The sequence below is a fragment of the Carassius auratus genome, chromosome 31 (genome assembly GCF_003368295.1).
Source record: "Carassius auratus strain Wakin chromosome 31, ASM336829v1, whole genome shotgun sequence".
Lineage (NCBI taxonomy): Eukaryota > Metazoa > Chordata > Actinopteri > Cypriniformes > Cyprinidae > Carassius > Carassius auratus.
Genome location: NC_039273.1, coordinates 7,973,673 through 7,987,835, shown reverse-complemented (window position 1 = coordinate 7,987,835; position 14,163 = coordinate 7,973,673). Strand labels below are relative to the sequence as shown.

General features: G+C 38.9%; 1 protein-coding gene across 3 annotated transcripts; it reads right to left on the bottom strand.

Annotated features, from left to right (window-relative positions):
* Positions 1-3,229: 3,229 nt before the first annotated feature.
* On the bottom strand, positions 3,230-13,595 carry LOC113050423 (POZ-, AT hook-, and zinc finger-containing protein 1-like). 3 transcript variants are annotated; one of them, XM_026213361.1, is made up of 6 exons: positions 11,734-13,595; positions 11,573-11,636; positions 9,733-9,904; positions 9,244-9,405; positions 7,263-7,472; positions 3,230-5,880 (listed from the first exon to the last, which is right to left on the bottom strand). In XM_026213361.1, the coding sequence occupies exons 1-6, from the start codon at positions 12,903-12,905 to the stop codon at positions 5,417-5,419; spliced, it is 2,244 nt and encodes a 747-aa protein (XP_026069146.1). In that variant the 5' UTR covers positions 12,906-13,595; the 3' UTR covers positions 3,230-5,416. The 3 variants fall into 3 exon arrangements, with proteins under 3 accessions (XP_026069146.1, XP_026069147.1, XP_026069148.1); XM_026213362.1 differs by lacking the exon at positions 7,263-7,472 and having other exon boundaries at positions 11,734-13,592; XM_026213363.1 differs by lacking the exons at positions 7,263-7,472; positions 9,244-9,405 and having other exon boundaries at positions 11,734-13,588.
* Between the last annotated feature and the right edge of the window lie 568 nt (positions 13,596-14,163).

Genomic DNA, 14,163 nt, shown 5'->3' with positions numbered 1-14,163 from the left:
TTGCTGATTAAATGTCATATTCTGCATTTAAAAAATATCGACTTGCTTTGTTACTTGATTCATCCATTAATCATGCATTACCATTTCACATTAATAAAATATATATATATATATATATATATATATATATATATATATATATATATATATATATATATATATATATATATTGCTAACCATAGTCCTAACTGCTTAGAAATGAATGGAAGGAAGTGCTCTGTAGCTCCCTTTACCACGATTCAGAATATTTTTTTTAGTTTTGTTAGTACATTTGAAACAGGAGATGGTTTGACTTTGGCAGGGTCATTCAGGGTGTGCAGTTATTACAATTCTGTTGAATGTTTCTCCTCTAGTTCAGTGTGACTCCATAACACTCTTACCGTGGTGAACCCCTGAAGCTTTTCTTACAACAGAGAGCTTTAGTTCACAGTGAACACGTGATTCTGGCTGGTGTTTAGAAAAGATAAACAAGGCTATTCTGCTAAATCTGTTGCTTATTTCTGCACAAAATAGCAACCCTACCTAAACTTCAGCGAACTTTGAAGATACAAATTGTTTTGGATCACCAGTTACCCAGTTGACTCATTTAATGTAGTTTTGTACTGGACTGGGCTGTTAAAAATCTACAGACATTCATGTGTTATCCTTATCACAGTTATTAATACTGAAGTTGTTCATTAAAAAAGAAAATTCTAATACAACAGATCAGTTGGTTTTGGGGTATAATGAAATGGGTTAGCTATTAAAATTAGGGTGAAGTGAGCAAAAGTAGAACACTTTTTGGTAAACCGTGTTAAATATTCCGTGTCTTTTTCAGGTAAAATGGGACACATTTTCAGCTAGTTGGTGCTTAGGTATTTGCTTATGATTGGACATTGTACAATTTTTATAGAAATGTCAAAATATAAAATTATTGCTTCATACCAATGGATCTATACTAGCGGATTGTGCTGCTGAAAGTGAATTCATATATAGTCTATTCATCATAGTAATCATCATAAATAATTAAAACACTTCACCAGAATTGCAAATTTAGGAAAGTTAAACATCCTCTTCAACAGAGGTACATACATTTAAAGCATAAAAAAAAGAAAAAGGATTCATTTAAATGGTTTATTTATTCATCCATTGCACTTCAGCCCTGGTTCACACTGCTGTTCTTTCAAGTTAAATATCCAACATTTCAAATCTTTCTGCATTTCCTGTACATTTTCTACTGCCCAGCTATTTAATACAAATGGAAACACAAAATAAGCAGTGCTGTACCGCATTATGCAAGAAAATAATTTTTCATTGAAAACAATATGCATAAATTCAAAACTCTGCTCACCTCATTTGACCTCAAGCTAGTGTCTGCTACAGCGACTCACAAATCAGGCAACCAACTGGACCTCATCTACACACGCTGTTGCTCTGTGGACACCTCTTCAGTTGCTCCACTGCACACCTCTGATCACTTCTTCATTACTGCTAACCTAGCACTTACTCCTGAAGTGGCACACACTCCAACGCAGGTCACCTTTCGACGGAACCTACGCTCACTCTCCCCATCTCGCCTATCTGCTGTGGTTTCATCCTCTCTTCCACCACTCTCTCAGTTTACTGCTCTGGACACGAACAGTGCTACGGACACTCCACTTTAACATCTTGCTTGGACAACTTTTGCCCACTGTTGTCTAGACCAGCACGCACTGCCCCATCTGCCCCCTGGCTGTCCGAGGTTCTCCGTGAACATCGCTCTAAACTCAGGGCTGCAGAGAGGAAATGGCAGAAATCAAAAAACTCTATGGACCTCAGTGTGTATCAATCTCTCCTCTCTTCCTTCTCTGCAAATGTCTTCACAGCTAAAACATCCTAACAGCTGCTGTGACGCTCGGACACTCTTCAAGACTTTCTCTTCTCTTCTTAATCCGCCGCCTCTACCTCCTCTATCAACTCTTACAGCGGACGACTTTGCAGCTTTCTTCACAAATAAGACAAGATCCATCAGTGACCAATTCTCCACACCGCAGACTGAGGACAACTTCACAATGACCGATGCACACTCTTTATCCTCCTTCTCCCCACTCTCAGAGATGGACGTCTCCAAAATTCTCCTGTCCAATCATCCTCCTACTTGTCCACTTGATCCTATCCCCACTCACCTCCTTCAAGCGATCTCACAGTCATACCTTCACTTACTCACATTATCAACTCCTCTCTTCACTCTGGAACATTTCCCTTAGCATTCAAGCAGGCTCGGGTAAGCCCACTGCTCAAGAAACCATCTCTAAATCCAGCGCTTCTTGAAAACTACAAACCAGTATCCCTTCTTCCATTCATTGCAAAGACACTTGAGCGAGCTGTGTTCAACCAGCTTTCTATGTTCCTTGGACAGAACAACCTCCTGGACAGCAACCAATCTGGCTTCAAAAGTGGCCACTCAACTGAGACTGCTCTGCTCTCGGTTACTGAAGCCCTGCGACTAGCAAGAGCAGCTTCAAAATCCTCGGTACTCATCTTACTGGACCTGTCTGCTGCTTTTGACACTGTTAATCACCAGATTCTCCTGTCCACCCTCAGAAAGATGGGCATCTCTGGAACTGCTCTCCTGTGGGTTAAGTCCTACCTCTCTGACAGATCCTTCAGTGTGTCTTGGAGGGGTGATGTTTCAAAGTCACACCACCTTGCTACTGGGGTTCCTCAAGGCTCAGTACTTGGACCACTTCTCTTCTCCATCTACACGACATCTTTAGGATCTGTAATTCAGAAGCATGGCTTTTCTTATCACTGCTATGCTGATGACACCCAACTCTACTTCTCATTCCAGCCAGATGACCCGACGGTAGCTGCTGGTGTCAATAAAACAAGTCTTCGTTACTGGGCCCTTACTTGAGTTTCTTTATAATTTTGACTTTCAATCAGACAAGGAGCAAGAAACTGATTGGCTTTGGAATCATGGCAGCACTCATGCAAAGGTCTGTGTATGCATAAAGGTATGCACAATATTAGCAATAATGAAAAGCATAACTTTGGTTTTCTGCTACATTTTGGCCTTCTTACCACATCATCCTCGCTTACTAATCTTATACATATAAAATGTATGTGTTATGATTGGATTTTTCACCCGTCAAGTATGAAATAATAAAAACCTACATGATTGTTTTCACAAAAGATTACTAGTCACATTTTGTACAAAAAAATAAAACCAATGAAAAAAATAAATAAATAAATAAAAATCACAAGAAAGAAAATTCTCAAATACAATTTTATTTTATACCCATCTCTGTGCCAAATAGACAGAGACACAAAAAAAACAGTGTACAAAAACAAACATCAATAGAAAAGTATGCTTCTATCCAAATGTCCAAAAATTGATCAAGGTTGTGACAAATTGCAGAGAAACAACATTTTGTCAGAAAAAAAAAAAGGTAGAATACCAAACAGACAAAAATTCTATGTGCATGTCTTTATACAAAAGTGTCAATGAAACTCTGTTTGTATATGGTTTTTATAAGATAGGTCCTTTAAATGACAGATTTTTCCTACCCATCGCTGTTCACAATCAGTACTGGGAAGGCACTTTGCAACATACAAATATACAAATACAAAAGCAAGAAAACAAACAAACAAATGTCTCCAGTGATGTAATAAGCCAGAACACCATACAAGACAAATAACGACAGCAACAAAAATAACAGACCAAATCCCTACAAGTTAAAATGTATAAATAAATAAGGGCAGCAAATATTCAAATCACACTTACTGGGCAATGGACAATGATTGTTACTATTAGAAGCATAACATTGCAATCAATTAACAGATGTTATGAGCTGTTATTAGCAATGATTAGTCAAATAAGCAAGCTGAAGCAAAAAAACCTGCAGGTTTTCCACTGCCCAGATCAGTCCGCTTCAGATTTTACAGCTGTGCATGAAAACATTAAGTCGAACAAGTACATATGGTAATAAAATAAAGATTTGTGTGTACAATGTCATCTATAGCTTCCATCTTAAGTGGCCGCTTGCAACACTCCTGTAACACTGTACAAACTGCCATTCCAAATACATTTACTGTACACTATACTAATAACCTGCAGGGTAAAAGAAAAAGAAAAGAAACCAGCATTAACACTGCATTTAGAATAAGTCTAACACTAGATACACACTCAAATACTTGCATAATAATACAGACACAACAAAATGATGGATTTGTCAGTATCAACTTAAAATAATTATTTTAAAACTTACTCTTCCAAGAAAGAAAAAAAAAATCCATTCATTTAACAAGGCCAAGGAAAATATATATACAAGAACCCCGTTTACATAAAATGATATAAATGGCCATACATATATACATATTTGTTTTATATATATGAATGTTACATGTCATGTATAGTGACAAGACTTTTAAGTTAAGCAGGAATGTACTGAACCACTTAGAAAAACTCTTGATATATTAAAAAAAGATTACAAAGCCCTCTGTATATATTACATTCTAGAGATAAAGGACATTGGAGAGACTGCAGCATACATACGTGTACTCATACACACGTCATCATTCTCACGCTGTCCTCCTGTCGGCTGCATGATTCAAGAAAATAGCACGTCGCAACAAAACTCAATATATACCTTTTCTTAAAGGAGACTTGGACACCGGTATCAATAAGTTAATAAAATATATTCTTTACTTCTTGCTATATCTTACTGTGAAACCTGAAATTGGTCCCTGTTGGACATTTGTCTCAAAACATGGAAACAAAGAAACACCACAAAAAAAAAAACAAATACAGAGATAACAGCCATTATTTGGCCTGAAGTTTTCAAGGATTTCAATTCATTTAAATATTTGTCAAAGTAATTCCTTCAGCAAAAGTGTAAAACATTTATATGTTATGACTGGTTGCTGTAGGTTAAAGGTCATTGGACTACAACAGTTGCGTAAATGACTCAATGTTTTCTGATTGTGAAAACTTTTGTTTCGTTTAGATTTTGTTAAAATTGTAACACTTGCTATTGTTCTGCTTCTTGGTGAGGTAAGTCTGGGCACTGATAAACTAGAGGTAAATTCTAAAAAAGTTTGGGGGATCAGTTTGTCTTTTAAAGCAAACATCATCCTCAATCCACCATCTGGAAGCTGAGATACACGCGTGTCAAAAAATACCCAATATACATATAATAAAATAAAAAAAATCAGGATAGACCAATGAAATTGAGGATTTGTCCAAAGTGGAATAAACAGATTAGCTGCTTCACACCAAGATGGCATCCATGACGGCAAAGTCAAAACATTAACAAACATTACAATAGTAAGAAATGTGAAAAAAAAAGTAGTCTACGTATGGCGTCAAGGAGTATGAGACAACAGAATAAACTCGCAGTTATCAAACGTTTGGTTATCCAAAAAGGTTAGAAGAAATGTCTGTGTCTCAAAGGGGTCATTTGTCCCCTAAACCAATTCCACTGCTGCCCATCTCAGAGTCCACTAGTGAGGAGGCAAAGGCCGACTGGACGATCTGAAAACCAAAGGATTCAAGAAGTGACATATTCTGTTGGGGGGAAAAAGGTGAGCCGAGATCACCGAGACCGGACCCGGCTGCAGCACGTTTCTTATGAACCCGGTGATGGTGCTTGTTGAGGTAAGACTTTGTGCGGAAAGTCTGGCCGCAGTCGCCGCAGGCAAACTTCTTTTCTTGGTCCATTTTTTGGATGTTTTTGGATCCCCCCGGCGAGGTCACTGCATCCTCAGCTTGGCCATTGAAGATGAAAGATGTCACCTCCATTTCTTCTCCCTCAACTTTCTGTTCAGCTTTGAGGTCCGTTCCGTTGGAAAGGTCCCCGAAAACTGCATCCGATCCATCAGAATCCTGATGGGGACATTTCCCAGCATTCTCCTGCCCGTCTGAGGTAAACACGGAGTGGGGAAGGGGATATCAGGGAAGAAGGGGGACAGAGAGATATATAGGAAGAGAGAAGGAGCCTCACATTTAGCAACATATCTAAAAAATTAACTCTCATGACCACAAAAACTACTAGCTTGTCTATCACTGAGCATTATATTGTGGCGGGTCTAATTTTTTTTGGTGCTGTTATACTTTGGTTAAGAAAGAGAAATTGAATCCTTAATTAAGGGAAACTGTATTCTATTGTGTACAGCACCTAAAGGAAATCTAATTCTGATTCAGATTATTCAGTCCGCTGAGTACCTCTAGAGTCTAGAGCAGTGGCACTTAACTTTAGTTTGGAAACAAAAATGACAAATTATTTTTTTCATAATTTCTGCCAATATTTACTCACCCTCAAGTTGTTCTAAACCTGTATGAATTTCTTCCTTCCATGGAACACCATAGAAGATTTTTTGAAGAAATCTGGGAACCGAACAACATTGGAGCCTATTGATTTATAGTGTATGGATAAGAAGAAAAAAAAAAGTATTCTATGTTAAAAAAAAAAAAAAAAAATCCAGTTTTGGAACAACATGGGGATGAGTAAATGATGACAATTTTCGTTTTTAAGTATAGCTTCTTAGACTTCTTCGGCACAAAGTAGACACTTTCCCAATACCAATCATGAAACTTGATACCCAAAACTTTAATATTTTTTAGTGCTTTTTTTCCCACATGTATAGCTGCCAATAACAAAGTGACACTTCAGGGCATGAGACCAAAGATCATTTCTGATTGGCTTAGAAGCACCTTATTAGGGAAAAATGAGAACTTGTGCTACAACACTGTCATTAACGAGTCACATTGAATCTCTATGAGCAAGATGTTGAGTACCAATGGTCTAGAGTTCCATGCTCTTTAGATTCGATTCCATTCAACTTTATTGTCATTGCACATGTAAGGTACAAGGCAACGAAATTCAGTAAGCATCTAACCATAAGTGCAATAAGCAGTAAGTACATGATATAAAGTGTCTACAATAAGGACATTCGTGTCTTTAACTCTATTCCACTATTTTGTACTCAAACAAATATATATAATTTAAGCTGGCTACAGGGCATTTATTTTATGGCCCCTTGAAACTATTATTAAATACAATCCAGTTCTTCCAAAGTATAAACTACGAAAAACAAAAGAGGTCAGATGTGGGTACTGTTAATGTAAACAGATGAAAATCAAGCAGCATTGAGAACCACCAAACAAAAGCATGAGCAAAATGCTGACGAGTAAGAACTTAAGTGCTTAGCCGATATTTGTGCCAAACTTATTAGTTACAGCATCCAGACAACCTCAGTTCTTTGGCTCACCACATTGCCACCCTCCAAACAGCCGTACTGACCTGTAAGAGGTCCGTGAAGTGGAAACCCTGGTGCTCCAGAAGAGCGGCACTCCCAGAAATAGGGAGTTGGACCTGGCTTGCCCAGAAGCAGCTCAGGCTGCAGGCCCAGGGCCGGAGGGACGGGCTGGGGTAGAACTGGCCCAGTTAGCCCCCGAAAAGACCCCTCGGTCTCTGGAAAGGTAACCAGGAGACGGCGACTGGTGCAAAGGTCTACACCGCCAGTAACCGCCCCAAGAGGTAAGTGATATGGATAAAGGAACAGACAGAGAGGCCAAGGGGGACAATTCGCAGTCAATACAGTCAGATGACCACTAGCTTCACATCAGTTCAGAAACTGTGAAAATTGTTTGTTCAAAGCTAAAATGACAAAAAATTACTTTTAAATGAATGAATCTTTTTCTTTCATTACATGCCAAGCCAGCAGCTCGATGATACTGTTGGAGTGATATTGTAATGGCAATTCTGTACTGATGTAAAGTTAATGCTGCTTTTCTGCTTTATTTCTGCATTACGTTTTGCCTATTAACTCACTTGAAACAAGAAAAACATTTCATCTTAATTCTTGGCATCTCCATTACTAAGGAATCATGGAAATATTCTAGAACACTTCCTTTAGAAGAAGAAAAAAAGTGGTCTCCATAATGTTTCCCATCATGTTCAATAAAGACATTCCCAATCACAAGCTGCTGGATTCTATGGCAATAATTGTTTGAAAAAGGTCCATTAAATCCACAGAAACAATGTACAGCGTGTACATATGCACTTATGTGGACATGCATGAATGATTGATCAAAAATGCTTTCATTATGCCAGCACTTGATGGAGATGATAGTAAGCCACACAGAATGGGACACATGGCCATGCTAAATTGGTCAGCAGCAATGTAAGTGACTAGCAGACAAAGCTGATTGATAGGGCTGCATCTATTATTTAACTCATGTCTTAAATCAACTGTATCTCTAAATTCATCTTATTTAAAATCACGACCACTGAAGATACTTGAAGTAATAGTTCACCCAAACTGAAAATGAAAGTTGTAGATGAGTTTGTCCATTGGAACAGATCTGGAGAAACTTGCTCACCAATGGATCTGGGTCTGCATTGAATGGGTGCCATCAGAATTAGAGCCCAAACAGGTAATAAATACATCACAATAATTCACAAGTAATCAAAAATAACAATTTTAACAAATTATAGACTTGTATTTTGGACAGAAGTAATGGTTTCAAGTTTAAAAAAAAAAGTTGTTGTTTTTACTTCACTAGATGTTAACTGATGGACTGGAGTCATGTGGATCAGTTGTGGAATATTTAGATGCTTTTAACAGCTGTTTGGACTCATTCTCATTCTGATGGCAGCCATTCACTGCAGAGGATTCATTAGTGAGCAAGTGAAGTAAAGCTACATTTCTCCAGAACTGTTCCAATGCAAAAACAAACTCATCTACATCTTGGCCTAAGGGTGAATACATTTCCAGCAAATTTCCATTTTAGGGTGAACAACTCCGTTAAATGTATAACTTTCTTAGAATTTACATCTGGCAGCTGTACATTATAATCAAAAACCCTAAAGTTTACAAAATTACAACTCTACATATGCAATACTTCATCAGTTATACAAAGGTATCATTATAATTGCCCATTTTGGTATCCATTTTGCACAACTCTACTATCTGAGCTAAAGAAATTCATCCTAGCATTCCTCTTAAAAAGTGAAACACAACCCATACTTTCAGCAACAAATATCCTTTCTCATCCACTGAGAGAAAAGTCCTGAAAGATGTTGTGATAGAGGAGAACAGCCAAATTCTAAACAACATAACCCTGATTCCCTGCTGCATTAAATGAAAGATGTGCAGCGCTACAATCTGTGTATGTGGGTGAGTTTCTGTGCAAGCAGATGCAGCATCTGATTAGCAGCAGTGAAAAAGACAGCAAGTGAGCGAGCAACAATTTGACGCTGTGGGGAGAGGCTTGCTTGCCTTCCACTGCGCACTGGCGTCCTGAGTGGTAGGGGGCGCCGTTGTGCATCTGTGGTCTGTTGGTGCGAGGTTCAGGGAACTGATGTGCTGCAGAGGAAGGGAGCATGGACGAGCTGTGGTGCGTTTTTATGTGCACCTTTAAGTAGGATGCAGTAGAAAAACCTGAGACCATCGGAAGAACAAGTAGGAAAAACAAATAAAAACAATAAAACAAAAAGCAGAACAATACTCAGTCTTATTAATCAGAGGTTTATTCTATGACAAAGTACATGCCACGAACCTTTTCAGTACTACTATTTAAAACTTTAGCCTTTTTTCCCTTAGACAGTTTACTGCATTGAACCTAAACTAACTTATTAAGGATGGTGCCATTGGGAATAAAAACATGGATCATTAGCTGCGTATTTCGTATAAATTCACAGCACATGTTCTGCTGTCTATATAAGCTTTTGAAACATTAGTTAATTAAAATGCATGTTTGACCAGTACCTTTGTTGCATATTCCACAGTAGTTATGAGGTCCTTCACTGTGTTTTTTCAAGTGGTCGGTCATGTAGGCAGCCCGGAGGAATTTTCCACACACTTGACATGGTATCTTATCTTCATGGCACGCCAGGTGTGACCTCAGGCGATCTCGTGTTGCGAAGGATGCATTGCAAATCTAAAACATTTCAAGATATGGTTTAGAATATTTCAATTCCAATCTTCTACATAGAATGAATGTGAATGAGGACCTGGGCTGTCAAAACAACATCCGAAACAATAAAAAGGCATTATTAAATGATCATCCCATCCTAAAAGTGGTCAATATGACTTGTGTGTTACATATTGCAAATATTTTGGAGCCAAATTATATTATAGCTTTGAGTGAAGAACCAACAAAAATGTTATATCACCATGAATTAATTTTTTTTTTCTATAGAATATTGCAGTGTTTACTAAAAATGATCTGTGCACATCACTTTTTTAAATTCATGTACTATTGTAATTTTTAAATCAAGAACATTAGTACAGACGATTTTCAAAAAACTAAATCAAGTCCCACCCTGCATTTTTTCTTTTTCCAAAAAGTTTTTCTAGATGTCACAGTAGGGTACAGAAGATAATTCTAAGTTTCATGCCGACATTAAGTCATTATTTACTGATAATCATCCCCTGTTGCAAATTGTTAACCACTGTGACCACAGTGTTTTCACATGCACTTTAAAAGTTGTATTGCAGTCCAACTAAAATCATGCCAGTCAGGTTTTTGCAAAGTTAAACTAACAGACTAACAGATAATTCAACTGTACTTTGGCTTTGTCCAGCATGTAGCATGATAACAACTACAAGTTAAACTAATCTGATCTATCTGGTTTGTGAATGAGTCATTTGTTGCATCTTAATTCACCAATTTATACTATACCCTAAAAGTATATATTTTTCTGTTAAGAAAAAGTACATACGTTTGAGTGTGTAGCAGAAGAGTAGACTAGTTTTGAGAAATAGTTTTAATAGACCACTCTGTCACATAGTTACTTGCATCCTCTCACTGTAATCTTAAAACGTCCTCACATGTACACACTCCACATTTCAGGTAATTTCATTTATTTACCAGGGTATACCTTTGGAATACTAATTTCAACATACTAAGATTTGGAAAACACTAATTCTAAAATGTAATATTATTTAAGATGGATAGCATGAGAATTACGTAGGACGCAGCAAGTGAGAGGAGATTTGTGAACTGCAGCAACTGATTAATTAAATAGATTCAAAAAGCGATAAATTAAATTAACTGGGGGAAAAAATTGCTCTTGCGCCAAGAATTTAAGTGAAAAACAATTAAAATTCAGGGGGCAGTTGCATATAGTGCTTGGAGTAGTCTTAAGTCAACTAACATTTTCTGCAAGACTGGTCAAAATATTTTCAAGTCAGTTACATAAAAAAATTTATAAAAAAAAAAAAATCAAAGCATTAAGACTGGTTATCACTTGGATACCTACTAGTAAGTCAAAGTAGTTCCCTATCAAGTTCCCTCCTTTCAGAGAACTGATATTACATACATAACCGGAAACGTTCTTAAGATACTGTCTGAAGATACTGGCTATGTTTATGCATCTGGTCCCAAGTCTGTTTCTCACACAAAGCTTCATATGGCTTCATAATTTGTATGGACCATATTTATAGTACTTTATGGAGCTTTTTGTCATTTTGGAGTATGACATTCCTATGTGACTTTCAATATATATAAACAAGTACCTGGAAAATAATTCCAGAAATTCACTTTCTGAAAGAAAGTCATACACATTTAAAACAACACAAGTACATAAAGTTTAGTATTTTTCACCTGACATTTGTGAGGTCTCTCTGTGGTGTGAACCTGCTTAATATGTCCATTCAGATGGTCTGGCCTACAAAAACATCACACAAACAATTTATGATGATGACACAAAAACATAAGCGAATGCTATATTTGTAATAAATGCATCTATAAATGACTGCACTCACCTGGAGAAACCTTTACCGCAGCTTTGACAGACATACGGTTTACCCACCGAGCCGTCGTGAGACCGCACGTGGTAAGACATCCTATCCTTGCGTTTGAAGCGCAGCCCGCACACCGGACACGCGTACGGTTTCTCGCCCGAATGTGACAGTTTGTGCCGGTTGAGGTGGTAGACGTCACGGAAGACCTTCCCGCACAGATCACACGCGACGTGTCGTCTCGTCCTCTCGCGTTTACGGTTGTCCGCGGGCAGACCGTTTTCCTGAAACTTCGACTGGGGATGAGAGACCATCGCCGGGCCGTCCACAGCGACCAGCTCCACTCCCGTGCTCACCCCGCCAGTGAACGTCCCGTGCTGCATCTCGTGGTTTCTCAACTGGACGTCGTCTGGAAACATCTTACCACAAACCCCGCACGAGAAAATGCCCTCATTTTCGCTTTGAGCAGTGCTGTTATTGTAAGTGATCGGCTCTGTTGTGGGCTCTTTTTTGGGTCTCCCTCTAGCTCGCTTGGCGCCGTCGCTGTTGGGAAAATCCAGCGGGGAAACCGCTAAGTGATCGGTGGCTGGTGCTCCGGGAGCGGCCGCCTGCGATTTATTACTCGGTTGCGTCGGATCGCCACTGTCACTGTCATTGTTGTCGGTAAACACAGCGCCGTTAGACACGCTCCCGTTTGACATGTCCACGGGCAGGGGATATGACAGCTGCTCAGCGGCCCTGAACAGACTGTGCTCGCCTCCTCGGGAAGGAGGCACGAGGATCTGCACGTTGGACTGTTTGATGACCTCCTGACAGATCTCGATGACGGATCGCATGAGCAGAAACTTCGCCGCGGTCATGAGCTCCGGGAAGCACTCCAGACGCACCACGATCTTAGACGTGTACGCGAAGTCCAAGATGTCTCGGAAAACTTTGGGGCTAATCGTGTGCATCTCCAGCTCTTTGCTCTGGCTGTCGTCTTCCGTTTGACAGCTGAACACCGACTCAAAATACTCGCTGCACGCCGCCAACACCGCCTTGTGCGCGGGGAAGCTCTCCTCTCCGACGCGCAAGATAACATCACAAAACCTGCCTCCATCTTTTCTCTGGCTGTTGAGGTTGTGTAGCATCTCGGCGCTGTGTTTGCTCACCTGGTACGTGTAGGAGGAATTCCACGGCTGTTCTGTCCTCTCCATGCCGCCTTTATTTAACAACCGAGCCTAACGCATACGACGGAAGAGGTAGACAAAGCCAAACGAACGGCAAACACCCAATAAACAGAACTACTCAGCAGCGACCACCACTCCTCGCCTTTTTAGCATTTAACATGTTAGCAGGGGGAAAAATGGCAGCCCCCCAGCTTCCTGTGAACTTTGACCTTTGCTTAAAGGGAGGGGGGTGTCGTTCGCGTTTTATAATTTCCGTTTTAACAATGTTTAATACATTACTTCAATCCAAAGATAAGGCGCGGATACTAGTCCCACATCGAAATTTAAGTTTCGTGTCCGTCTTCCTGGTTCGCAGCGTTATGAATTCACATCCTTGTTTTCCAGTGAGCCCCCTCCCTCAAATGTACGCCAGACACTGAATACATGACAGCAGACCCTTTCTCTACACTAACATATTTAGGAAATATACGGTAAACGAGAACAAAATTAAAGTGAACAGTCAAAACTCTTGAAATGACACAGTAGCCTAGACAGACAGCTGCTCTCCTGAACTGCTAGTGTACTTTTCAATCACAAAGACACAGACAATAGACTAAGGTAGTTGTTGAGGACTGTACTCTGGCTTGCAGTGTGTCTGGATGCTGTATTGTTCGTACTTGTGGTAATCTGATGTACAAATACTTTAGGGAAATACTTTTTTTTTTACATTAAATAGCTACATAATGCAATTTTATATATTTAGATTTTATGTATATATATATATATATATATATATATATATATATATATATATATATATATATATATCCCCCCCCCCATTTACTCATCCCATTTTTAGTATCGGTCTTGTCACTATCAAGATTGTGTTGTGGAAGCTTCCGTCACCAAAACATATCACACTGGTTTCACACCAAAATATTTACCATTTTTGAGTTCATTGTCTTTCTTGGACAGCAAATCCAAATGTCTATTTATATATAAAAAAGTTAAACTTAAACTTTTTTACTAGTTATTACAATCAATTTAGCCTCTAGGACTTCGTTTTGCATTCATATTAATTTTGTGTTGTACTTTCATGTAGTTTTTCTGCTTTTGAGCTTTTTTAGTTTGTTTTAGTTCATGCATTATCCAGTGTCCTTGGATTTGTAAAAAGCCTGATTAAACACAGAACAATACTGTGCAGAGCAAATTTCAGTAAAGGGAGTATAGCTTGGACATGCATGGGTAACACTAGAACAGACTCTAATTTATGGACCAAGGACACCAGATACATGCAAAGCTATGA

Coding starts and splice junctions, on each gene's coding strand:
- LOC113050423 (XM_026213361.1), bottom strand. CDS start 12,905: ATGGAGAGGACAGAACAGCCGTGGAATTCCTCCTACACGTACCAGGTG. Junction 9,406..9,732: donor CTGTGGAATATGCAACAAAG/GTACTGGTCAAA, acceptor CGATGGTCTCAG/GTTTTTCTACTGCATCCTAC. Junction 5,881..7,262: donor ACTTCACGGACCTCTTACAG/GTCAGTACGGCT, acceptor TGTTTACCTCAG/ACGGGCAGGAGAATGCTGGG.